The sequence below is a fragment of the Amphiura filiformis genome, chromosome 2 (genome assembly GCF_039555335.1).
Source record: "Amphiura filiformis chromosome 2, Afil_fr2py, whole genome shotgun sequence".
Taxonomy (NCBI): Eukaryota; Metazoa; Echinodermata; class Ophiuroidea; order Amphilepidida; family Amphiuridae; genus Amphiura; species Amphiura filiformis.
The window spans coordinates 34205952-34231982 of record NC_092629.1 but is presented as its reverse complement, the minus strand read 5'-3'; the positions used below and the strand labels follow the sequence as shown (position 1 = coordinate 34231982).

At 37.7% G+C, this 26031-nt stretch overlaps 2 protein-coding genes across 3 annotated transcripts in view; one reads left to right on the top strand and one right to left on the bottom strand.

Moving 5' to 3' along the window:
* Positions 1–4612, bottom strand: part of LOC140146110 (uncharacterized) — a 77427-nt gene extending 72815 nt beyond the window's left edge. Inside the window, exon 1 of the mRNA XM_072167862.1 lies at positions 4331–4612. The gene's annotated coding sequence lies outside the window, so the exon portion shown is untranslated. The remainder of the gene's footprint in view (positions 1–4330) is intronic.
* Positions 4613–13077: 8465 nt separating this feature from the next.
* LOC140146109 (uncharacterized) lies at positions 13078–25432 on the top strand. Of its 2 annotated transcripts, none has more exons than XM_072167860.1 (7): positions 13078–13150; positions 16798–16993; positions 18481–18619; positions 20041–20132; positions 22031–22110; positions 23854–23898; positions 24698–25432. In XM_072167860.1, exons 3-7 carry the CDS (start codon positions 18602–18604, stop codon positions 24769–24771), a joined length of 309 nt encoding a protein of 102 aa, XP_072023961.1. In that variant the 5' UTR covers positions 13078–13150; positions 16798–16993; positions 18481–18601; the 3' UTR covers positions 24772–25432. The 2 variants fall into 2 exon arrangements, 1 of the variants encoding a protein (XP_072023961.1); XR_011858190.1 differs by lacking the exon at positions 13078–13150 and adding an exon at positions 13170–13300.
* The last annotated feature ends 599 nt before the right edge of the window (positions 25433–26031 follow it).

Below are 26031 nucleotides of genomic sequence, written 5' to 3'. Positions count from 1 at the left end.
TTTGATAAGTTCAGGACATGGGGTGATGAACATATTTATGTACTTCATAAATTTACAAAAAAAAAAAGAAAAAAAGAGGGGTATGGTATTATACCCCCTTAAATCTCCTATTGAACTGTGTGGATGAATTATTGTTTGGATCAAGACATCATAGACATGTTATTACAAAAATACAAAATCATATAATTTGACATGCTGATTTCAGCTTTTAACTACCGGTATTTCTATTTGCAGGCCTTTTGTTTTGAGCAGAACAGGATCTGTCACTCTCCAACAGCTCTCCTAAAATGCTGCAATCAGGGGAGCTGTTTTTCATGATTTCACCCAATAGTTTTGCAGAAGTTTATTCACAAATTGTGACTAAATAATAAATATCATTTTAAAAAACATACTAGAAGTCTATTGATAGATTTGACCAAATTCAAAATTACCGTACAGTTTTTGCAATCAGGCATTAAAAATGTAAAACAACTCTCCTAGCTCACCCACCACTCTCTATAACAGCGTGGTGTGCTGAAAAATGTTTTTTTCCCTGCAAGCAATCCAGAATTTCCCTCCAGTTTTACCAAATTTCCTCCAGTATGACATATTTCCCTTATGTATTTCTTTTTATTTTTTTGGTCAAAATCCAAAAATTTCCCGGCAATGAGCTTCCCGTATTGCCCACTTTTTCCTGCCATGTTGACCACTCTCCTTCAAAATTTCAGGGTAGTGGTTTGAACAGCTCTCCTTAATCTCAAGGGGAAATTGTTTAGACAGCTCACCTAGAAAAATGTAAAACACAAAGCCTGTATTTCATTCTGGTTTGCATAAACTCATAGACAAACATTGCGTGCACATGTTAACTGGACTTTAACAAAAATTGAGGGAGGGCTAAACTTTTGGACTGAAATCTCACAATGCCCCTTGTGGATAAGCATGACAAGTTTAGTGGCTGTGCAATAATTATGACGGTATGACCCCCCCCCCCCCTTGGCCTGCCAAAAATCGCTTGCCCACCTCTCAGCCTGCCAAAAATATTTACCCTTCCTTTGCACATTTCAAATTCTTTGGATCAAAATTTGCAAGCCTTAAAAATTGCGAGTGCAGCGTGTACAATGTAGGAAAATTTGCATAATATTTAGGTGTTTTTTTAATTTTAAAGGAGCCCATGAATGTGTGCCAAAAATTATTTGTCCCCCTCTTTTCCCACCTTTCAACTTTCCAAAAAATTCTTGCATCCCCAAATTTACCCTCCCTCAGGGTATGCATGTTCACAATAATGTTATTATCGTCTATCGCGATAAATTTTGATTTTAAATCACAATTGCGATTAATACTAGTTTAACAGGCCACGATATTTTTATGGTAAAAATGTGTCTTCAATTGAAAACCGAAAAGCAGGCAAATGACACAGAAGACGATACCGAGAGTGACCAACCAGACAATAGCATCAATGACAATCAGGGTTCCCGTTAAGGTTTAAAAAATGTGCGTCTGTGTCATGCGTGTGTGATGCAAGTTTGCTGACTAGGTTGCAAAAACGTCCAGACAGATTTTTGTGCGTCCATCTGAAATTCATGATCAATCATACTGGGAAACGCAGCGGAATGCCATGATCAGAACGTCAACCCCTTGTTGCTACAAACGTACCCCTACCTACACATGTTGGGTGCTTTTTGTTGAAAATTGGTATATTGATGGGTAGCAAAAACAGCAAAAAGTAGGTATAGAGAAAGTCAGCATCCGAAAGTCTGTGTGGCACATCCCCGTACAAAGTTTTTCGAAGACCCCCCCCCCCCCGGCATTAAACCACCCTCACTATATAGGGACTTAATTATAACTTTTGCATCAAGGTACAATGTACACATTTCATTACAATAATTTTGTAAACATCATGATCACATGGGGACGTGCAGTTGTGGTAACTACAAATTTCGAACGTTTGAGGACTTGTTCTCAAGTTGCAGAAGGTGCCATAGGGTGTCTTCAGTGTTAATTATTTTCATTATAAGTGTTGCAAAATATTAATATTGACAATAATTAACAACCTGTTTCACCTCTCCATATATTCATACATTGCTCACCTGTGACTGTGTTTTTTCATATCATATTTTGTGGTGAAAAATGATTACAAATGTGTAATCATTTTTGGAGCAACGATTTCTTTGTACCGATGGCTAAGTGTTACATGTGAATGCACATTTAACACGTATACAAACACATACACAGCACATGTTGGAACTCCCGGTCGTAGCCGGGAGTTTTAATTATTGGAACTGGGGGACGTGTTGCATGCAATACATCGAATGAGCTGGTGCACGCAGTCGCACACGCTGTCGTACATCACGCAGTACGCAGTGCCAGTGTACGCGAAAAATCGTCACACTATGGAATTGTCACTGTGTTCAGGTGTTCATTCAATTAAAATTTCCACTATACTCTGATCAGCTCGTAATAGGCGGGACTCATAACATCGTGGATTGATATAGAATTGCGTAAACGCAGCTGGGTGCTGCATCTAGGTATGCTAGGTGAATTCAAATTTGCCATCAAACTGCATCATTTTACATATCAAATTAAAGGCCTTGAGTAAAGAAAGCCAAAACTGAAAACATTTTTGTCATAGCACTTTCCGTAACAAAGTCAAAAAGATTCTGCTAGCAAAATTCCCCAAAACAGCATTTAGGGGTGTTTCTAGATCTTAGACTGGCGATAGCAGCTTTTTTTAATGGAACTGCTATCAAAATCCCTCTAAAATTCCATGTGCGACTTGATTATCCCCATAAAAAATCATATATTTGGGTCAAGTGAAGTATAGAAAACATATCTATGTAGGTTTCCTTCACCGACCTGTTCTCGAAAAAAATTCAAATTTCTATGTAAATATGCATTGTGTTTGGGCCCCTGTCTAGGCCAGGTGAATTTCGCTGACTAGCAAATGTGTTAACTAAGGTTTGCCTGGGATACCTACTGCATCTACGCGAACTGTGCTTGCCTTTGGTGCTTTGCGTATTGCGTGCATGAGCCATCATAACCCATGTCATGACGCAAGCTTTTGACTTGTGTATTTACGCGAGCGTAAATTTGGACTTTATTGACTCGTGCAGTAACAAAAACCGAATAATTCCCGCCTATTACGAGCTGATCATAGTATAGATAGCTATTAGCTATGCTATGTCTAGGGCTAGCTAAAATAACACGGCCGGCTATCTAATCTACTGACGCCAAATTGGTCAAGCTGGGAGATTCCATGTTTGTTGATAGAAAGACAGCCTAGGCTAATAGAAATTGGCACTCCATTCGTGGTGGATAATAATAAAGTTTAAAACATGTAGGCCTAGCCTATGTCCGCACTTAGGCAGGGTGATTCTTTGTTGGATTATTTTATTTGATCCTATTTGTGACCTCTTCTCATAATTTATTACTTTCATTTTCTCACAAGTAAAGTCTGAAACATCGAGTCGTAGTACCGTCCATTCACTCGGTCGGACATCCGGGAACATTGTCCCCTTTGTCCCCTTTGCACAAGCGCGCACCTAGAAACCAGCTCGAGAAAGGGGAACTGCACATGCGCTGCACATGCGCACACTGGGTTTACAAGGCTATTTCCCCTTTGTGACGTCAGCCCGACCAAGAGAATGCGAACTTGGATGCCCGGCTTGGATGTAAGCTTTAAGCTTACATCCAAGCCGGGCATCCAAGTTCGCATTAGCGCTTAAAAGCGCTTTAGGCCTACATGTTGACGCTTAAATTCAAGAAAGTAGAAAACTTGGAAGTATGACTATATCCGGGACTATATCTGCCTCTGTATTTTGCAAACTAAAACAAGAATAGGGCCTACTCTATTAAATAAATACGAAAATGAGAGTAGGCCTATGACTGAATTAATTTAGATGCCAAGACACTGAAACTGATATCGTAAAAGTCACACCGGCGCTTGCACAAAGTTATGAATGAATCGTGCCGTAGGCCTACATGCGTACAATGGTTTATACTCATCACATGTATATCGGGGCACGTAAGTAGGGCTATTTGCATGCTTGATGGGTCGACCTGGCTAAAAATCCTGGCGCTTATGGGGCGAATGTGATATGTGGCAACCCAAAATTTACGGTCGACCTGGGAGAAACCGATTTACGATAACTTAGGTGGTCTATCGTGTGCGATACGCTATTTTTGGTCGACCTGGGATTTTTTTCTCCCAGCTTGACCCAAAACGCTCTACTGACTGTACCATACTAAAATAATACAGTGAATTTATTACATGAATTAGGCATGATTTTATTTATCACGATAGCGTTGCTGTATTGATTACAAAATATATAAACAAATGCATGACAACACTCACCAACGGTCCGAATCCTCATATTGGCCGTTCCTTGATCATCAATAAAATCAACTATGGTATTGTCATCAATATCATATCATTCGTTTATCTTTTATTGCCAAAATCATTCTGAATTTACGGCTCCAATTTCGTACACCTTCCAGGGAAAATATTTATTTTTTCCTTACATTTAACACAGGGCTTGGCATCGCCGTCTCCTCATTATTTTCGTAGTCTTCTTTGCTCATTCGTTTAATGTCAGAATAATAATACTCGTTTATTCTCAGACGGTAACATGCAGAGTCCCTCGCACTGAGTGCGTATTGATTGAGTCTACCTGAAACAAATTTGCTCTCAGGTTGAGTTTGAACGTTTTTCAAACAAGCGAAATACAAACTACAATTAAAGAAGTATTTTGTGATACTAGCATGCTCTTTTATGACATTCTTCAGCAGATATCCACTGATATCCATGAAAAATGTTGACTGACAGTTGACTGTAATTTCGTTCTAAGTAGGCCTACCCACAGAATTGGGCCTAAAAAAGAAAATCGTTTGATTGGCGTAACATTTAAAAAAAATTAGGGTAGGTCGGTCGGCAATTTTTTTTTACACACATTTTAAGCGTCAAATTGCGTATGATAAAAGCCTTGGAACTTTTTTGATTCTTTTTATTTTATTTTTTTAATTTATTTTGTATCATTTAAAAAAAAAAATTCCAAAAAAAAATAAGAAAAAAGTCTAGGGTCAGGCTTGTTTTTAAGGTCGGTCGCTAATCAAACAATTTCTTTTTTAGGCCTTGGAGATAATGTTGCGGGTGTACTGTCAATGAATGTGGTGTACCCATTTATATAAGGCTCTGTGGGTGGACCAGAACGTAATTCAAATTTGGCAATGCTTTTGCTAACTTTTAACAAAAGTGGGGGATGCGGCTGTGGATCCAGAAATGCCCCTTTAAACCGAACATGCTAAAATAAGAATATATTTATTAAAATATGTACAATAAAATTTATTCACCGAAAGCATTTTGGGGGTATCATTTACGTTACCATCATTTATTACTGGGGTTTGTGTAAATGTTTCTTCTGTGCAGTCTAAGAAATACATAAGAAATAATGATGAAAGTGCGAGTGAAAATATCCATAACTTAGAAAGGAATGTCCGATTTCAATCAAATTTGCAGCAAATGAAAGCTTAGATCTTATACTTTCTCTGGAAATCAAAACCTTGGTTTTTTTGTTTTGTTTTTTAAAGTTGATGGAACTTAAACAAATACTTAATTAGGCCTACAATTTTAACGGCTAGCTTATCATTCACTTATGCACTTCGCAATTTACAAATTTTATATTTTTACGCTCTTGAGGGGATCATTGATAGGGCCTTGTCCAAGTGTTGTGTTCTATGCCCATACATTAAAAGACACAAAATACTATTAGTTATCCTTTAGTTCATAAGAATTCTCCGAGTCTTTATTAATATTGGTCAAACACCACTTTGATTAAATACGGCACCGGCGTGAACAAACAGGGTAACAAATATTACCCCCATTTTGTTCACGAAATACGGGAAATATGGCAGATGTAAGGAAGGTATATTTTTATCCAAGTGGTGCTTGACCAATGCGATAACAAAATTCTTATCAACTAAAGCATAAAACTATAGGCCTATGCTCTGTACCGAAATAACGGTATTTCGGTAAGGCCTAAATAAGGGCCTAAATCATTTCAATTCGACCAAAATGTCCCGTATGGTATTTTCCTTTTTCGTTATTTACCAAACCAAAGTGTTCACATAACAAAACATTTTCGTGGTAATTTTGCTTCCTTATTCACATCTGTTTTGTCTTGTTGCATAAAAACTGCAAACAGTTCATCAATCCAAGTCGCAATTTTCTTCTGAGTATACTCGGCTGGGGGTGTCGGACCCCACCTAAAAATTAGGTGGCTGTAAATTATTGTCCAATGCTTGTGCAGTATATATATACATCTAAGATTGTGCTAATAGCAATGGTACATGGGTAAAGATACAACATTTGAACAATGGGATATAAAAAATTACTTGATTTGACAAAATGTTTTTCAGGTAGGCCTAACAATATTTTATAGGCCTACATTAAATAAGGCCTGATGATACAAACACCAAATCTTGTTAACAGAGTCTAAAATCTGAGGCCCTGACTATTTTGTGTTAATTTTGTGTCAGATTCCATTGTAAACATGATGAATGAAGCTGCTGTCTACATGTAGTAGTTACGGAGCCCCCGAAGGGACATGAAAGAAATATCTTGGGGTCCGACTTAGTAACTCGGGGCCCCGAGGTAGAAATTCGTTGCCCCGACTTAGTAACTCGGTTCCAGTCTGTAAGAGCTTGTAAGTAGTTGAAAGTAAGGTAACAGAAATTCAAAAAGTTCCAAATAAATAAGTTGACTTTCAATGAGCTATTCCAGTTGAAATCCACACTACCCATGTGGAAGATTTTGGAAATATCTTCCACAGGGGGAGTAAGTTTTTCAAATGTAATTGGTTAGGGTTAATCATTTTGAAACCCATACAATGTACTCCCCCTATATATTATGGCTTTACTTATATCTTCCACAACTGGAGTGAGTATTTCAAATGGAAGTTACCCCTATCCAATATCTGTGCTATTATATACGAAACTCTTACTCCCTCTGCGGTAGTGTGAATTTTAAATGGAATAGCCTAATTCAAGGTTGACCGACGAAAGGATGTAGAAAGCTATAGAGGATGTTTTAATTGTTGGCAAAAGGTGTCCAGATAATGAGATAAGAATTCCATACGAGATATAAATGTGCCTTTATATAACACGGGTTATGTTTCTGTATTATACCTTGGAATCAAAGCTTCACAAAGCGTAAGAAACTAACAAACGGTCAAAAGTAAATCAACATTTTTTCTGTGCTTTATATAAATTAATATTATGCAATTGATAATAGAGACCCGTGTTTTTAAATTAGCGCAGGGCTATATGTTTCTGTCTATGTCAAGTTGGGCACTTTTATACCATAAAATCAATTTCAATCAAAAACTAGTTAAGGCCGAAAAAAATAATGTTTTGGTTCTCTTCCCCTCTCCTCAATTTCTGTCAGAATACTAGGCTAGTATATATACCCGCGTATTTTATTTTAGAAAAGACCGAACTACTACCACTGCTAAAACTTTACTAAGTAGATTAAAAGGTGCAGAAGGGCAGTTATTTTCCGGCTTTCATTGATATGTTTCTGTTTCGGGGGGGGGGGGGGCTCTCCCATTATTGGTACGCGTCATGTGCCTGTCAATAGACCCCCATTTTTGAGGCAAATCTGCCACCCAATGGGCAATGACCCCTTTTTTCATCAACTTACACCCAATGATCGCTTTTTTTTAATCTGCCACACAATGACCCCTTTTTCATCAGCTTTACACCAAATCTGCAAATTTTTAAACAATTTTTATACTTTTGTAGCCATTTTTTTTTTTTTTGCACAGTTTTGCCCAGAAAGTTACTTTTTCACGGTCAATGACGCCCAATTTTTAACATTTCACCACTGAATGACCCCCATTTCTTGGAACCCCCACTGAATGACCCCCTTTTTTACTTTCATATTCGAGTGCCCCCCCCGGTAAGAATTCCATGAGGTATACATGACCTAACTGTCTAAACTCTTCCTTGTTTGTTTTTTGAATTATAATAGTGTATAGGTAATATAATATATAGTAGGCCTATAACGGTATGGGTCCCAAACTACTCACTTTGGGATCCGGAACTATATGATCTGAAGGTCCCTTTAATTTAAACGGAAATTCTTGTGTAATTCAAAAACACAATCGAAGGTCTTTGATGTGATCAGTTATTTATATTATAGGGGTTGAAAGTGCAAGTGTAAGAGCTTGTAAGGCAGTACATGACTTCCTTGTTTCATTTGCAGTCACCTATCGGCCTACAGCAGACAGACTGAATGCAAACGACTATAGGCCTACTAAACATCAGGTAAGGCAATTTTGTGTTTAGATTTTCAATCCTGTAATATCTCATTATTATTATATAGAACTATAGTGTGTAGTGGCTACGTTTTAACAATTTTTCAAAGTGGACGGTGCGACCCGATCGACAGCATCGCGCCCCATTTCGCCCCATTCATCACTGCATTGTTTTAACGGTATACGGTCCATGCCCCTCTAAAGGTCGCTACACTGTAAATCCAAGTGTTTAGGATTTCTGTAACACTTTTCAAACACTGCTAGGCGTTTAATTTCTCATTTAGGCCTACACAGTAAAGGTATAGGACACCAAAACACCAAAGTAAACAAATAAAGACAAACACTTGAGAGTATTTAGATTCTAAACATTCAACTTGTTTTATTACTTTCAAAATCGTTTAGAAAGTAAACACATAAAATGTTTACAAAAAACATTTACTTTCCGAACAATATGAAAGTAAACACTTTGAATCTTACTATCAAAATACCCCAGGCTAAATACTCTCGTGTGTTTACTCTTTGTCTTTATGTGTTTACTCTGTTGTTTATGTGTTTAGGTGTCCTATACCTTTACTGTGTAAATGAAAAATTAAACGCCAAGCAATGTTTAAAAAGTGTTACAGAAACCCTAAACACTTGGATTAACAGTGTAGCTATAGTGGGGGGATTGGGGCATGAATGCCCGGGTGGTAGACCCTGTTCACATTAGGAAATTTCTTCATTCGATGAAGATAAGTTAAGCTTGATTAACTGAACGAAGACCGAACGAAGACATTGCACTGTACACATTTCATGAAAATTAACGAAGCTCGATGAAGCTATTAACGCCCGGCTATTATTAAAGCCGGCGAAGGTCACTTGTCACATGACCACTTTCCTTCGTCGAACGAAGCGAGCGTACACATTATAAAATTAGCTTCGTTGAACGAAGTATTCCTTCGTCGAAACAACCTTTTTAGCTTCGTTGAACGAAGCAATTTTAATCTTCGTCGAAGGAAAAAAATTGCGTACACATTAGGAAAAAACGATTTTTAATCTTCGTTCGAGGTTCGTAGAAAGAAGAACATTTCCTAATGTGAACCTTCTGATAATTACAAACACTCGCTGAGCAGCAAGACATTCCCTCTATAAGCTTTTAATCCGATAAGCTGAATATCTATTTTCATGAATTGGAAGACATTCTTTGATGTATTTCTGAGCTCAATCATCTGAAATTACTGGAGCGTGAGCCACCCAGGCTGGTGGCTCAGCATAGTATTTTATTAACAGAAGGTTTTCTCCAAATTCATTTCCAAATGAACTTAAAAAATATGACAACCGGCTGCAATTAACCATGTTAACCCCCAATTGATGAGCATACTGCAGTTACTGTCCGTTTTCCTATATAGACGAATCCAAATACACGCATTCCTACACCTGACTAGCAGCCTTTAGTTGGGTCCCCGCCGGCTACAATGCATCCAAAATGTGAAATGATTCGGCCTTGGCGGAAATTTTAAACTGCATTCCATCACCCGTTTTACACCTTCCGCGAAAACACAGGTAGACAAAAGAATGATTACAACACAATACAGTTCCAACAGTTGTGCAAATAAAAGCCGCCTTACACCTAGAGAAGGTCGAGGAGGGTTAATAGAATAATACAATAGAGATAATTCCTTAGGTAATCCCGTCGCATCTATTCATAGATGTACAAATGGATGAACAAAAGGACTATGTATGAATAGATGCGACAGGATTTCCTCTATTGTACATATTATTCTATTAACCCTCCTCGTCTTTGCATCTTCTCTAGGTGTTAGGCAGCTTTTATTTGCACAATCGGGTGCTCAAAACACCAGGTTGGTGCTAGCGGGAAACCAAAGATGGCCGACCAAATCCTGACCATGACTTGGCTCGTTGGATTCGTCTATACACAATACACAGTGCTCTTTCCCATTGACGCGTGACCTCTACAAATAGCCCTACGTTAAAAGTATGGGGATATGACTAGTTAACGTCGCTGTGTGAAAAATAACCGGCCAATATTAAAAGTACTCTTCTAAAGTTCTAGAAAATATAGTTTTTTAACATGTCCTAAATTTTAGCTAATTTAGATGTTTGGAAATATTCGTACCTTGGTGTTTTAGTTAATATAAAATTAAACTTGTTAAATCTATTCAACTGGACTCACGGTTTTGAGAGGCAACGGTTTCACACCTTATCCTAGGTACATCTTCAGGCCGTCTGTTGGTCTGTCGGCAATTGGTCACTGACCAGTGGCGAGATGGTGTTGCCAGGGGTCGTAGATTTAGAGCCAAACTTCTTGGGAATGTTCTTAATAACGGAATTGTAGGCCCCCGCCAAGTTGTGACGCAGGCCGCCTCCCCTGTTGAGTGAAGGCTGTTCTTTCTTAACATAGATCGCTTCTTTTACTCCTCTTTCGTACCACCTGCGCTCCCTGTCTAAGATCACAACGTCCTTGTTGTCGAAGGAGTGATTTGTGCTATCCAAATGCGTGTATACTGCAGAATCCCCACAACTGGTGCTGGCACGTCTGTGTTGGTACATACGCTTAGCCAAGGTCTGTTTTGTTTCACCGATGTACAAGTCCTGGCAATTGTTGACCTTGCATTCAATGGCATAGACAATATTGCTCTGTTTGTCTTTGGGTGGCCGTTGGTTACCCAACTGAAGCTATAATACCAGCTTTATTGCGATATCGCACATGAAAACAGACACATGTGCACAACCAGAGAAGATCCGATTTAATCAGTTGAGCTGTTTCAATGAGTGTTATCTTGGTTTAATAGCTTTTAATGGGGTTTAAGTCCTGCAAAGGTCGAGATGAATTCTACTGTAGACATGACTGCATCATGGAAACTGGTATCACTGGGTTTGTATTTTGTGACGCGCTTTCCTGAATCACACAGCAACTCCAAGTAGATATCATCAGTCACAAACATGGGGTGCACCGCTCAGTCCGACACGCCGCTAGTCCGACACGCCGACAACACAAATTCCCCATACTTAGAGGTGCGTCAGTCCGAAAATGAAAAGCACGGCGCTAGTCCGAAAAAAAGCATCCGCTAGTCCGAAAATAAAAACCACTGCAATAGTCCGACACGCCGCTAGTCCGAATCTGAAAACACAGTTTTCTGTTCGACACGCCGCTAGGCCGAATCCGAAATACTCTGTGCTATTCCGAATTAGGAAAACACTTCTTCAGTTCGACACTGCGCTAGTCCGAAAATAAAAACCATGGCGCTAGTCCAAAACTGAAAACTACAGCGCTAGTCGGAATCTGAAAAACACTGGGCTAGTCGGAATCTGAAAAACACTGCGCTAGTCCGAATATCAGACTAGTGCAGTGTTTCTCTCAATTCAAATTCGGACTAGCGCAGTGTTTTTCAAATTCGGACTAGCGCAATGGTTTTCAGTTTCGGACTAGCACAGTGTTTTTTTAGATTCGGACTAGCGCAGTGTCGGACTGAAGGAGTGTTTTCCAATTTCGGACTAGCGCAGTGGTTTTCATTTTCGGACTAGCGGTGTGTCGGACTGACAGAGTGCATTTTAGATTCGAACTAGCGGCGTGTCGAACTAGCGGGGTGTCGGACTAGCGGCGTGTCGGACCAACGCCCTGTACCCCATAAACATTAGGATGTTGAGGAAATTCATTTTACGACCAAAATTTTGCAAAACCCAAAACTTGTAAAGGCCTAATTACTAGTATTTCTAATTCCGTGGTATATATAGCCTGATGAAGTTCTAAGTTAGTATAGCTTTGGCTATTAGTGTGCCATCATATAAAAGATGGCCAAAAATGGCTAAATTGACCAGAAATTGACAAGGGGCATGCTATAAATAGAATCATATTATATCTGCAATTTGTTTCTCGTTTCGAGTTATACTTATATAGTAGATGAGTCTACTATATATTTTGTCATCACTGGACAGGAATCATCGGACCTGAACATGGGCCAATGACGACATTAAAATGTAGACCCCAAAATTGCTCAAATTTATTCCAAAAAAAAAAAAGTTAAAAAACCCCACTGCTTTGAAAGTAAATTAAATGCTAACAAAATGAAGGTCACCTTTGAAATTTAAATCTAACCTAACCATAGACTCTCTATAATCTAACAATGCTTGTGTAATCATGATACTGAGGTGCAATATATTATTATGTAAAGTGGCAAGTGCAAGTTCCGCAACCGAAACCTGTACGCAACTGATTTCCTTGTTCCAGTTCATTGAGCATTTATTTGACCCACTCTTAGCTATATTCCAGAAAAATACAGCACTCATTATTTTGGATTAAAAATATTATCTTGTTTCGCCAAATAAAACATAGCTAAATCCTAATCCATTTGTTAGTTCTAACTGCAATGAAAGTCAAATTTTAATTAGTGGTCAATTTTGGACACAGGGCCAAAAACATGCATTTTTAAGGGCGTTTTTCGATGCTGTGACAATTAAGCTCAGAGACTAATTTCAAGTTATGCATTTTAATTTTTGAAAAATATTTTCTAATCTTTTTCATACAACTTATCAAAAATAACATAAAATAGTAAAATGAGCTACTCTTTAGCCTCAAGATTTGAATGCTTAGACTTGTGCCAAGTCTTAGAATTTGTGAGTAAGAAAACATGAAAATCGCCTGCCTGTATGGACCCATTTCCCCTCAAATTGCAAGAATATTTAACTTTTATTGCCAGTTAGAACTATCTAAAGGATTAGGATTTATGTCATTTAGCATGTTTGGTAAAACAAGATAATATTTTGTTAATTCTAAAAAAATAGTACTGTATTTTTCTAGAATCAGGAGTACCTACCTATTACCAGAGTAACGATCCTGTGTAGGCATACACATGCACCTGCAGGTAAGGTATCAATCTGTGTCTATATATTAAATATTTAATAATAACTGGTGTATATAGGCCGGTAAAGTTTTTAAAGGTTTTTTTAGGGCCCAAGGAAAGGGTCTGGAGAAAAGGCCTGAGGAGTACGGTGTGTTTGGAATATAAAATAAGGCGAGTATTTATGAAATAATTTAAATAGCTTCCGGCTTCATTATTATGTCACTGTAGTTTGGTTTGATTGGCGACGCAACCGCCTAAATACACGATCACGCTTTATAATAAGCCACAATTGGGGACGGTCATTAAAGCAATATTATAACATTTTCAAACAAAATAGATTAGCATTTCTTTGCCATAAAATGTTAGCTTTTACTGCCAGATATATCCCTTTTATTTTTGAGCCGAACAACTACGGCAAAGCAAAGAAAATTGGAATTTACTACCAGCGCACATGTCGCCAATACGTACCACTCCTTCGGTCATGTTGTGGTACGACCCTTTGTTGTGTATATCACCGTCCCACACGCCGTGACGTACTGTGTGTTATGAACATCGTGTATGCGTTCGACTAATAATTCCATCGTAATAATAAAGCGCTGAATCAGCCTTTAATTCAAAATCACGGATTTTGACAAAACTACAGCACTTAAGTTAGAGTCTTGATTTTTGCAGGGTATATTGGTTTAATAAAGTACAATTTAATCGTGTGAAAAAGGAATTTTAAAAATTCAGTGAGGGCGTCTTCCTCAGCAAATGTTATAATATGGCTTTAAGTATTGCGACAAAGCATTGCTTTTGAAAGCTTTCAAGAAAATAAACCCGTTTTTAAGACAGCCAATAGGCATTTTTTCTATGGCCCCTATACTTCCCACGAGGGCTCGAAAAGTCAATATCTGTTCTATCATGATGTAGACCTCAAATTATTCCTCTCATTGCTGAAAAAAATCAATTGTCATATTGCACTAGGGTGCTCAGTTAAGGAGTTATTGTATTGAGTAAATAAGGTCAAATGTCAAATATCTTATGCACAAAGCCAAATTTTCAAAATGCACCGAATCAAACGAAATTTGTCTCAAAGTAGCCTACTCCTTTCGGCAAACCAAATGGGAAAATAAATTATTTGAGAAATTTATAATCTCAGAATCGGATGAAACTATGGGTCAAATGTTATGCTTGTACATATTTCTTTTTGGACTTAACTCTGAAGGGGGACGTGGCAATACAAAAAATGCACTTAAATTGAGAATTAAGTATATGTTGAGATTTTATATGTTAAGGAGAGTAATTTGAGACCAGTTCGATGAAATCGGACCATTTTTTAATTTTGACCTCTGTATGAAATTTTTGACATTTGACCTTATAACTCCTGAACTAAGTAGAAAATTTGAGATACATTATACAACATGATGTAACTAATTTTAAGTTTTGCCCCCACTCTGACCTCCGACCCCTCGTGGGAACCACAGGGGCATAGAAAAAAATGGAACCAATCAAATTTTTATCATTTCAGGTTTAAGGATGCCAAAAACACTAATGTAGGAATATAAAATCCCAAACCCGTAGCGCCCTGTGCTTAAAAGGTACAGACAAAGGTATCGCTATATTGACGTAAGTCAAGAGCTTAGTCATGATAATAGGAAACCAACGTCTTAAAACTCATAACTTAAAACGACCGATTGTATCATTGGCTGTAAACACTGTCGTGAGCACGGGGAGGGGGGGGGGGGTGACGATTTACTAGCGATTCCCAAACTATTTTTAAGGGTACATGATGTATTGTTGGTCGAAACAGTCAAAAAATTGCTTGATTTATTGTTGTTATGTACGTTTTACAAAAGTGTTGTTGTGTCAACCCTCTTTACAGCATGACTCAAGAACCACAGGACCTACAAAACTACATCTGTGATATTTAAATTCTTCTACAAACTCGCTATGAAATGATTAATGCAATTTTTGCCAAAGTTCACTACCATTTGCAAGATGCTGTGAATTTCCAAATCGCAACAATTTAAAATAGTTGCTTAACCTTAAATGCATCTGGTGTTTCAAGAAAACGGGTGATGAAGTGTTGACTTTTTTTACCTAAAAGGGACCGTACGGAAGGCGCCAGTAAGCCGTCCCTGTTGAGTTTGTTGAACAGCATAGCAATATTTTAAGCACGGAACTTTAATTCTCACCGCACGAATTTTAAATCTCACTGCACAACGTGTTAGGAGGCATGTTAAAATAACCTCTGCTTCAAGCTTCCTCAATTTACACGTCAATTGACTATATTGCAGTTACAACCCACATATGACAGCACCGCCTAATCATAGTTTACAGCCCTTAAACTAAACACCAATCAATAACTGATATTGACAGACCCAACCATGACAACAGCGCTGACCAATCATCAGGGAGAAACCAATAATTGGTTAAGTACTTCACTGCTAAATAGCTCTAACTGATGGTGAATATCTGTGCAGAAAGTGAAAAAGTTGCCTTCAGTTAAAGGCCCTTTCAGTGATTTCACAGGAACATTAAAAAAATGGAAATTTGTCAGAGTTGCTTAGAAATAAAGAATAAGTCTACAGAATTTCATTAAACCACTTTTCCCTGAATACATCGACAAATTAGTCTAAAAACAGAAGTTTTAGAAAGGTTTTCTACTTCAACTCAGATCGACTCGAGAAAATCGAGATTTTCGTACAGTGCGCCACCAATCGACTGGAAAAACTTCCTAGTCCAGTGTTTCTAACACGGGGAAGTAGAGTCTAAATTGATTTAAAACAGACGCTTAATTTTTGTAGTAGAAAACAAAATCAGCAATTAAAGGTCACCGAGGCAAACTAACGGTCAATTCAAATATGAAAAACAGTTAAAAGCTGTTAAAATTGTGTATTTTGTTTAAAATAGTAGCTACTGATGTAATAAGTAGTAGAAACAATACGCAACGCGTGTTGGTACGTGGAGAGTGAGCTTCTTTCGATCTCGAGTCGGACTTTACTGTCAGTATCAAAAGTCCAGAATCATGCAAATGCTTTATTTTGTCTAAAATACACGGCTTTCGACCGAACCACTAGCAGGCTATGTTAGCACATCTATGCCAATTACAAAGGTACCAAAATCTGAATTTTGATGATTTTTACGATCGTCCGGATGAGCAAATCACTGAATGGGCCTTTAAAGGGGTCCATCCAGCCTATTGAAGGCAGTATTTAACAAAGTTAAAATTTGGCCAGCAGAGAAAGGGATAAATACGGAAGACGATCATCAAGTACGAAGTGTGTAGCTTTAACGGTTCGCCTGTGCCGCTGTTTGAAAGAGGGCAACTCGCATACCGGGCTCGCATATAGTCAGAGGAGAGGGGACAACAATTCGGCATGCAAGTTTGGCAGCTGATAGTCTGACATAGTCTCACGAAATTTATTTAACTACTTTTTTCAAAAAGAAAAATAGTTTTGGAATCTTTTTGGTAAATTTGCTAGTCAACAGTCAACGTTCGAAAAAAAATCGGCCGGTTACTTTGGCTATCCTATACCTATAACACAGTGCTAGTTAGTGAGATCACGCTTCAATTAGAGAGGCTGTGTGTGTGCAGTATAGGGAATGTTGTTGATAACTGCAATATCGGATAGGTACAAAATGTACTGAATATTAATTTTCTTCACCTTTTGTCCGTAATTCAGATTTGCATCAAAATGGGCGTGTTTACAGTACTTCTCCTCAGCGCAGTTATAGCTACAGTGTCCTGCCGATCAAACGGACCACCATCGGATGCATGCACGTCCTTAACCCCCGGGCACCCTGGTTCAAGTGGAACAAATCCACCATTTGAAGTCACCATAAGCCCCGCAACGTACGGACCTGGAGATACAATTACTGGTATGTTATGAATAGCTTTTACAATCAGAAAATTGGTTTAAAGAAGAAAAAATGGAAAACTTTTTTTTCTTTATATTCTAATTTACAACAATGTGCACGTTTGCAGGGCCGTTCCTAGGGATTTTGCCGCCCTAGGCAAAGCCACTCCCTGCCGCCCCACCAAAGCATACCAAAAATAAGTGTTAAGTGGTGTTACCCCCTTGAAAACTCATGGCGGAGCTAGGGTTTGTAGCGCCCAGGGCTAAGGATACATAATGACGCCCGCCCCCAATTCTTGAAACAACTGCGCGCGGAAAAAAAAAAATGTGCACATAGGGCTTACCAGTAATTTATTTTGGTTATAATGAAATTGAATATCGGTCTTAAATTGATATTTCAAGTGATTTTGTGCGAAATGCGCGCGAAAATTTTGACTTTCATCACTTAGAGGGGCGCAGAATCGATCATGAATTGGTCAATTCGGCGCCCCCAAAGGGCGACGCATGCCCTAAGGGTGGCGCACGTGCCCCCACCGCCCCCATCGCTACGCCACTGTTTTTTTCGCCCTGTTCTCTGTTTCTCTTTTCGCCCCCTTTTTATTATTCCTTCCATTTTTTCTTTTTATCCGCTCTCATTTTTTCTTCCCTTTTCTTTCTCCATTCCCGTTTTTTTTTTTTTGTCCTTTTTTGGCGCCCCTCTGTGTTTGCCGCCCTAGGCGACCGCCTTACCTGGCCTAATGGTCGGAACGGCCCTGCACGTTTGCAATATAATTATAGTTTCATTTAAATTGCAGTCATTTGAAAATCCTTACGGTATCTCGCTCTCCCCAGGTTTTCAATATGGCAAAACTTATTCTGTCGCCAAATGGTACTCGATAATAAACCGAAACAATTATTTCAATCGGCTCATAACTTTTGAAAATATGATATAATACGTTGTCAAGCAGTTAACATTCACAATATTAAACAAGAAATGTCTTTAAAAAAGTAAAAGTGATAGAATGAATATGCTGACTAGGTATTAATTTTGATATAAAATTGGATGGTTTGAACCCAATACTCAAATTTATTGGTCGAGCTATATGAGTTTTAAAATTCGAGTCCAATATTTTTAAACTCATAGCGAGACCAATAAATTTTGTATTGGGTGAAAAATCCATCCAATTTTATCATTATTATGTTTTCAGAATCTTTTCTTGGTCAAAACATGACTTTTGGTAAAAAATGTGATTTTCGGTAAAAAAAAATTTTGGTTAAAAATGAGCAAGTCAAAAATAGGTTTCAGTCAAAAAATTGTAGAAAACAAAATTTTGGGGAAAAAGTGAGTCTATTCAACACAGTCCAAATTTTGGGTCCAAGTGTTGATTATATTGGACTCTTCAACTCTGTACAAAGTATAGGGAGGAAGATTCTGAGAACATAATAATGTATAAAATTGACCGATAGAGTTTAACACTTGTACATAAAAGAGCCTGCCCCTCACCTTTTACATCTACTATTTTCTCATAGTGACGTTTGCTGCAACAGGAGCTACTAATTTTCGGGGTATAATTGTACAAGCACGCAGCAAATCTGGTAGCAACACACCCGTTGGGAGATTTAGTACCCCTCTACTGGAACCAAAACAATCATGTGCACTACTGATGACGTAAGTATAGATACCACCACGCAACATTCATGCATTCAGGGGTAGTCCCTCCTTATTCGCCAGCGAAGTGGTTACATAACTCCCTGGTAACTGGATCACGCACCTTTTGGAATTGGTAATACATGCCACAGAGTTGTGTTGCGATCATTTCGATCGTGGTGCAGAACTGAAAAGCGTGATCCAGTTGACATACATGTAGTGATAATCGGATTACACGTAACACTTCGCTGGCGTATAATGCCATACTGGGCCCGACTAGTGAGGAACACCCCACCTTCGCGTCCTTTATCATTATGGGTGTCTATAGTATTCCGTTAAAAAATGTCAGTATTATAACAGTCGATGTCGATGTCTGTGCTGATGACGAAACTAAGTTGGACGTGGACAACCAGGGCTTGATTGACGTCATTAAACATGCACACGTTTCTCCTCAGAACAGCCTGAATAATTTTTTTTGAAATTCTGAGAAAATTGCATGCAGGACGAGATTTTATTGCGCACGAAACAGAAGCATATTTTACCATCGCTATGCTCTGTGGAAAATCTCAGCCCAGTAAAATGGGCCGCACAACGCGAGATGCACGCTATTGTTCAATGTTCAATTCGGCACAGAAACCGTGGCGAAAACAAGGGTCAAAAATACCTTTTTTTTATTTAATTATAAACCTCCAATTTCAGATTTAGGTTGAGATATGTTTTGTAGAAATTCTCAGAAAATTGCAGGACAACACGTATTTATGAGCGAAAGAGAAGCACTTTTTACTCTCGCTATGGAAAATCTAAAATACGAGCACCTACGCATGCTATAATACGTTTTGTACACAAGCTACTCAATTCGGCACAGAAACCGTGGCGAAACAAGGGTCGAAAATACCTTTTTATTTAATTATAAACCTCCAAATTTCAGATTTAGGTTGAGATATGTTTCAACAAATTCACAGAAATTGCAGGACGACACGTATTTGTGAGTGAAAGAGAAGCACTTTTTTTACCATCGCTATGGAATATCTAGATCAAGTATAATTCAAACGCACGAGGGGGGGGGCTTGTGCTACACTTGTTAACTGGGTATAGTTATGTTCACAAAAAAGCGTAAAAATATTGAAAACGTGTGGCATCGTTGTCTTTCTGATATTTTATGAGTTATGCAAAATAAAAATCACCTTTAGAAAAGGAAATGGTCCTAGCAACCGGCAGACTGTGTATGGCGAACATTTTAAGAAAAAACAATATTTTAAGGGATTCCAAACTGAATGTACAAGTGTTACATACATTCATCATGTTTCTTATATCATATATCCAAAACATTTAAAAGCTTTTTATTTTCCATCCATTGTGTAATTAAATGCATTTTATTATCACTTTCATCCTATAACTTGTCCATTCCTTGTTTGGTTTCGCTTTGTTTTTCCACATGCCAGTCAACATGGGGCCACGCAAATGCAGATGACAAGACCACGGCCACAGCAACCTGGACAGCACCAATGTCTAATGAAGGTGATCTGACTTTCCGGTAAGTATAGCATCCAGTGGTGTACCCAGAACTTCGTCAGGATGGAGGGGACAAGGGCAAGGCAAATTTCAAAGTGACAAAATTTGAGTAAATGGGCTAGAAAGTACAAAAAAAGCATAAAAATTTCAAATATCAGGGTGGCCAGCATCCCACAGGGTAGGGGGGGGGGCAAGGTGCACAACTTCTCACAGGGGAAATTTCCCCTTTGCCCCCTAGCTACAAAGGCACCACCGATAACATCTGCTCTAGTTTCTACTAAGCCCATATGTGTTTGGGGCCTAAATCCAGGCCTAAATGGTCAGATGTAGGGCACATTTTCCCCCTTACTCCCCATTCCAGAAAAATACAGAACTATAATTCTTTTGGATTTAAAAAATATTATCCTGTTTTGCCAAATGAAACATAGGTAAATCCTAATCCTTTAGTTAGTCCTAACTGGCAATAAAAGTAAAATTTTAATATTTGGTCAATTTTTGGAAATAAGGGCCAAAATCATGTATTTTTAGGGTGTTTTTCGACCTTTTTTTGTATTCCCTGACAATCCAGTACAAAGACTTGAATAAAGACTAATTTCAAATTATTCTAATTTTTGGAAAACACATTTTACAATCTTTTTCAAAACCAATTAGCAAAAATAACATATAACATTCAAATTATGAGCTAACTCTTACCCTATACTCAAGATTTGGAATGCTTAGACTCATGCCAAGTCTTACAATTTTGTGACTAGGCCTGTAAGAAATTGTAAGAAAACATTCAAAATTACATGTTTTTGGACCATTTTCACTCAAATTGCAAAAATATTAAAATTTGACTTTTATCGCCAGTTAGTACTAACTAAAGGATTAGGATTTAGCTATGTTTCATTTGGCAAAACAAGATAATATTTTTTTAATCCAAACAAATTAGTTCTGTATTTTTCTGGAATGGGGAGTAGGCCTACCCTCAAATTCACTTTGCCCCTAGCCAGGGGAGAGCTGGGGGAACTTTAACTGCCCCTCCACAGAATTTTCCAGAGAGTAAAGTGTCATTAAAATGACTGTAAAATGGGTCAAAAAATTGACAAATGGGGACGAAAATTTGGCTTTTCCGGTCGAGTCACACTAAAAGGCTGACTATGCTGCTGTCCCACCCAATTCCAGCTAAAAAAAAACCTTGCACGCTCTCACTGCTGTTGAGACCTGTTGCATAAGTTCAGTAAATGTGTGACACATACTGCATTACTGTCCGTTTTCCTATACACAATACACAGTGCTCTTACCATTGACGCGTGACCTCTACAAATAGCGCACGTTAGAAGTATGGGGATTTGCCTAGTTAACGTCGCTGTGTGAAAAATAACCGGCCAATATTAAAAGTATTCTTCTAAAATTCTAGAAAATATAGTTTTGTAACATGTCCAAAATATTTAGCTGATTTAGATGTTTGGAAATATTCGTACTTTGGTGTTTTAGGAAGGATATGTAAACGACAGATAACACCAAAAAATATGAAGAAATTATTTCCAAACCGTGTTAAATCTGCAAACCACCATGCTTCTCATTTTCAAGAACGCTGGTTAACAATAAGCAGAGTATTGTTCGTAAACAAAAGCCCACACAGAATTGTTCTCTAGCGTTCGCTTTATAATCGTTCACCCAACTGAAACTATAATACCAGCTCATTGCTCCATTGTACATGTAAAGCAGAAACATATGTTGTGTGTATTTAACCAGAGAAGATATGATTTAATCAGTTGAGCTGTTTTCAATTAGTGTTATCTTGGTTTAATAGCTTTTAATGTGGTATAAGTCCTGCAAAGGTCGTGGTGAATTCTACTGTAGACATGACTGCATCATGATAGTCTTACGAGGGGAGTTACAGAAACCTTTCATTATTCATGTTTTGTTTATTTTCAGTGCATCTGTTGTGCAGCAAAATTCCGGCGGTACTAGCATCTTTTACACAGGGCTTATGTCAGAAGACTTAGTTTACAATGGTAGGTACTTCTTAATGTTGATTGGTGGCGCACTGTAAAGATATCTTAATTTTCGAGAGTCGAACTAGAACCCTTCTAATAGCTTCTAATGATAGGCCCTACTTCCAATTTGTTTTTACTATTTTTGTTGATTCATTCTTCGTAAAAAGTAATTCTATAGACTTCTGCCTATTCTTTATTTATAAGCTACTCTACTAAATTTCCAAATGTTTTAATATTCTTGCGGAACACTGCAAGTAAGAAAAATTAAAAAGTTCTAAATTTGTTGATCGAGCATGCATAGCCCTGTGGTTAGAGAACTTGTTTCTGGTGCATGTATATGAGGCCACAATTCCCAGTAGTGGTAACTATAGCTGTGATATTGGTGTGGAAAAAAGTCTGAATTTAATTAGGAACATCTGTAAAAGTCTGAATTTAATTGGAAACATCTGTAAATAAAATTTTAAAGACTTCTGCTTTTCCCGTAGTCCATTTAGAATTGTGTAAATGAACCATAATAGTACTCCATCCTTAGGAGGGGACATTATTGTCATCGATCCTATGTATTAGAGAGTCATACCTATACATATGTATTTAATAACAGTCAGTTTTGAAAAGAGTAAGGTGAAGCGCAGACTGTCTCAATTCATCCTGATTACTTCCAAAAGATATATATGCAAAGCAATACCTCGGCACCGATTAATGGCTACACTCTATTAAGATGTAATCATCATCATCATCCTAAGCCATTGTCGACCCACTGCAGGGTGAAGGCCTCTCCAAGGTGATAGGCCTACCACTCTTATTTATCCCACATCTTTCTCATCCAGGTTACATCAAGAAATTTTGTAATTTCATCCCTCCATCTAACTTTCTGTCTTCCTGGGTGCCTATAGTACCATTTATATTTCTAGGTATCCATTCTGTCACCAATCTGCTTCTGATCCACTCATTTGTTTTCCTGTCTTTTTTGTGATCCCGAGCATGCTCCTTTCCATACTGTGTTGAGCCACTCTCAACTTCTGCTCCATTCTCCGAGTCATGGCCCAAGTTTCTGAGCCATAGGCCAATATCATAAATAAATGAAATAAAAAAATGAATAAAATATGTGACCTTACACGACGAATTAGCCGGCAATGTCCTAAATTGTATTCCGAGTTACAGTGTAAAATGTGCATGAAGGTCGTATTCATAGATACCTCAAGTTGGTGAGACATGTATCTCATTTTGATAGCGCTAGTCACACACCTTTTAAACCAATCAATAATCCTAATGTTGAAGATGATAATATATTAGATAATATTTTAAAATATGGTCAACATTTGTTCAACCGGTTGTAACATGTAGCATCAACTATGGATCTGCATGCAGTGGTGGTGCCATCGGTGGGGGGGCATGGGGAAATGCCCCAAAACAGAACTCTTGCCCCCCCTGGCCTGTTGTCCCCAGCAAAAACTCAAAATTACGAAAATTTCCACTTTTTACGGCAATTATGCCCAAAATTTGTTGATTTTGCACCCCCTGAAATTCACTTTGCCCCCATGCCCCCCCCCCCAAAAAAAGATTCCTGCTGCCGTCACTGTCTGCATGATTTGAACACTGCAGATACACAACCTCATGCTACAGTGAACCTTAATTTTTAAAATCACCTGAAAAAGTTATTGAATTTATTCAAACATAAGTTGTGTTACCTGATACCTAGTGAAAAATGATGTATATTAATTTATCTTTTCATACATGTTATTCATTTTTATTTTACTTAAGGTCCTGAAAATCCTACATTTGCTCCGACGACTACGGCTAATTCAGGTAAGAAACTGTTTCATACATTCTCCCCCCTCCACCCCCCAAAAAAAAAGAACCCGCAGATAAATACCTTCCTAAAAAGTCTCACCTTTTTTTTAATGTATGCAGTCAATTTTAATTGTATGGCATTCACACCATGCAAACGCCCCCCTATCATGCCTATATTAAATGAAAATCCCCCAGGCTGGTGTTAAATGAGAAATACGGTATGGGAAATCAAAGCTTCCTATTCATTTCTAGCTACTTGTTGGACAAAGTCTGATAGGGGAGTGGGCATTTAAATTTGGAAGTGATGGGGATGTGCGGACACCACCAGTTCGAAACTAGGGGTCTTTTGCCACTAAAAAGGGAATTGAGAGCAAACAAAAAGGGTATTTCTGTGAAACGGCCCCAAAATGGGGTCTTTTTGCTGTGAGACTAGGAATTTTTTTTTTGGTCATAAACTGTCAAAATATAAAAGTTGACCAATTTTTTATACAATTTTCAAAAAAGTCATCAAAATTGGAAATTTTTTGAAACATTTGGAGAAAAATGAAATATTAAGAATGTTGGAGAAACAAAAGGGATTATTCAGTGATGAGAGTTTATCAGAAATTTGTCAGAATCCGAATTTTTTTTATAACAAAACCTTTTTTTCACAAAACTTTTGTTAAATTTAGTACTGGTTTAATACACATGCAGACATGCATAGTGTCTGAACAGGGTGAAGTAACACAATAACAAGCTGCAGCACCCCAAAAATAAAAAAAATAACTAAATGAGTCATCATCGTAATTATTTTCTTTCTTTGCTTATACTTCAGGTTCTGTTCGTGCGTCCCTGGTCATCACCATGGTTACTCTATTCACCATCGCAATTATTGGTCGTTTTCTGTGATTTGGAGCATGAAGCCATGACAACCATTTAGTGTTCACCAAAATAAGTTGAAAACAAAAACAAGTACATGTAGAGAGGTCAAGAACTTCTGTATACTGTAAAAGTAGAAATTTTCGCGAGGTTTTTATTTTCGCGAATTTCGCGAGTGGACATAAAATCGCGAAAATAAAAACTCGCGAAAATAACCTTTTGCATTAGGTTTCTATTGTATCAATATCAAAACCGTGAAATTTAATTCTTGCGCAATTGACAAAATCTTCAAAATCGCGAAAATATCTTCTCGCAAAAATATTGACTTTTACAGTAGTTGAGAAAAATAGTTTTGTAAAAATAAATATAGCAGTACTACAATCTGATGCACTAAGTTAGACTACGGTACTTTTGTATAATGTGTTTTATATGGTGAGGCTTTGGGATCTCCTCTGATTATCACCTATTTTGATATAAACAAAACAAAACAATTGTAACATGATCTGGTCCATGGAGGCCAAAGGAGGCATTTTTGAAAATTGGTTTACTATAGCCCTAATTATTTACCTTAATCAAACATTAGACTATCATACTGAAAACACCAAGGTCTAGCATATACTTGGTTCTAAAATCATGAAGTTTTACGATGTCTATTTTTTAAATGTATTTTATTGTTTTTTTACTCCATATTTTTATTAGACCCTCCCTCGGGTCCATGGAGAACGACTGGTAATGTAGATTATATAACATTAAATAAACCTGAGAGCTATTATAAAAAAATAAACAAGTTGGTTTGTAGATTAATTGAGTTTTAAATCGACGCACAGTGCTCCAGGAGCACTATAACTTTGTTGCCATTAGTTAGGGCTTAGTGGTGTGTTGGTTTTAATCTTTGGAGTGAAGGAGAAGGTGGTTTTAGCTGTAATTAATAATAAATAATAATAAATAATTAAAATAATAATTATTTACCCAGAGATGGAACCGAGACTGTGGGACAGTCTATATTTTTATCTGTCTCAAATTTGCTGCCTTTGCCTCCATGGACCAAATGTGTCGCAATTAAATGTTAAGTCTTTCAGTACTTCAATGTAATACTAAATACTTAGTGCCTTAGCATACATGTAAAGAAGTAAAATTGAAATAAGTTTGAGAAGAAGACATACTATAACAAAATGCCAAATTCCTTGTAGGCGTAGTTCTCTCATAGTACATGCATATCAAGCTTATGCCATCTGACTTCGCTCAAAATAATACGCGCTGGACGCTCAGAAGTACCAACATTTTTATAAA

Bases quoted from the DNA above. Each gene is read 5' to 3' on its own strand.
- LOC140146109 (XM_072167860.1), top strand. The intron at 20,133-22,030 runs GTAAGTATAGCA...GTTTATTTTCAG, and splicing joins GAAGGTGATCTGACTTTCCG to TGCATCTGTTGTGCAGCAAA. The intron at 22,111-23,853 runs GTAGGTACTTCT...ATTTTACTTAAG, and splicing joins AGAAGACTTAGTTTACAATG to GTCCTGAAAATCCTACATTT.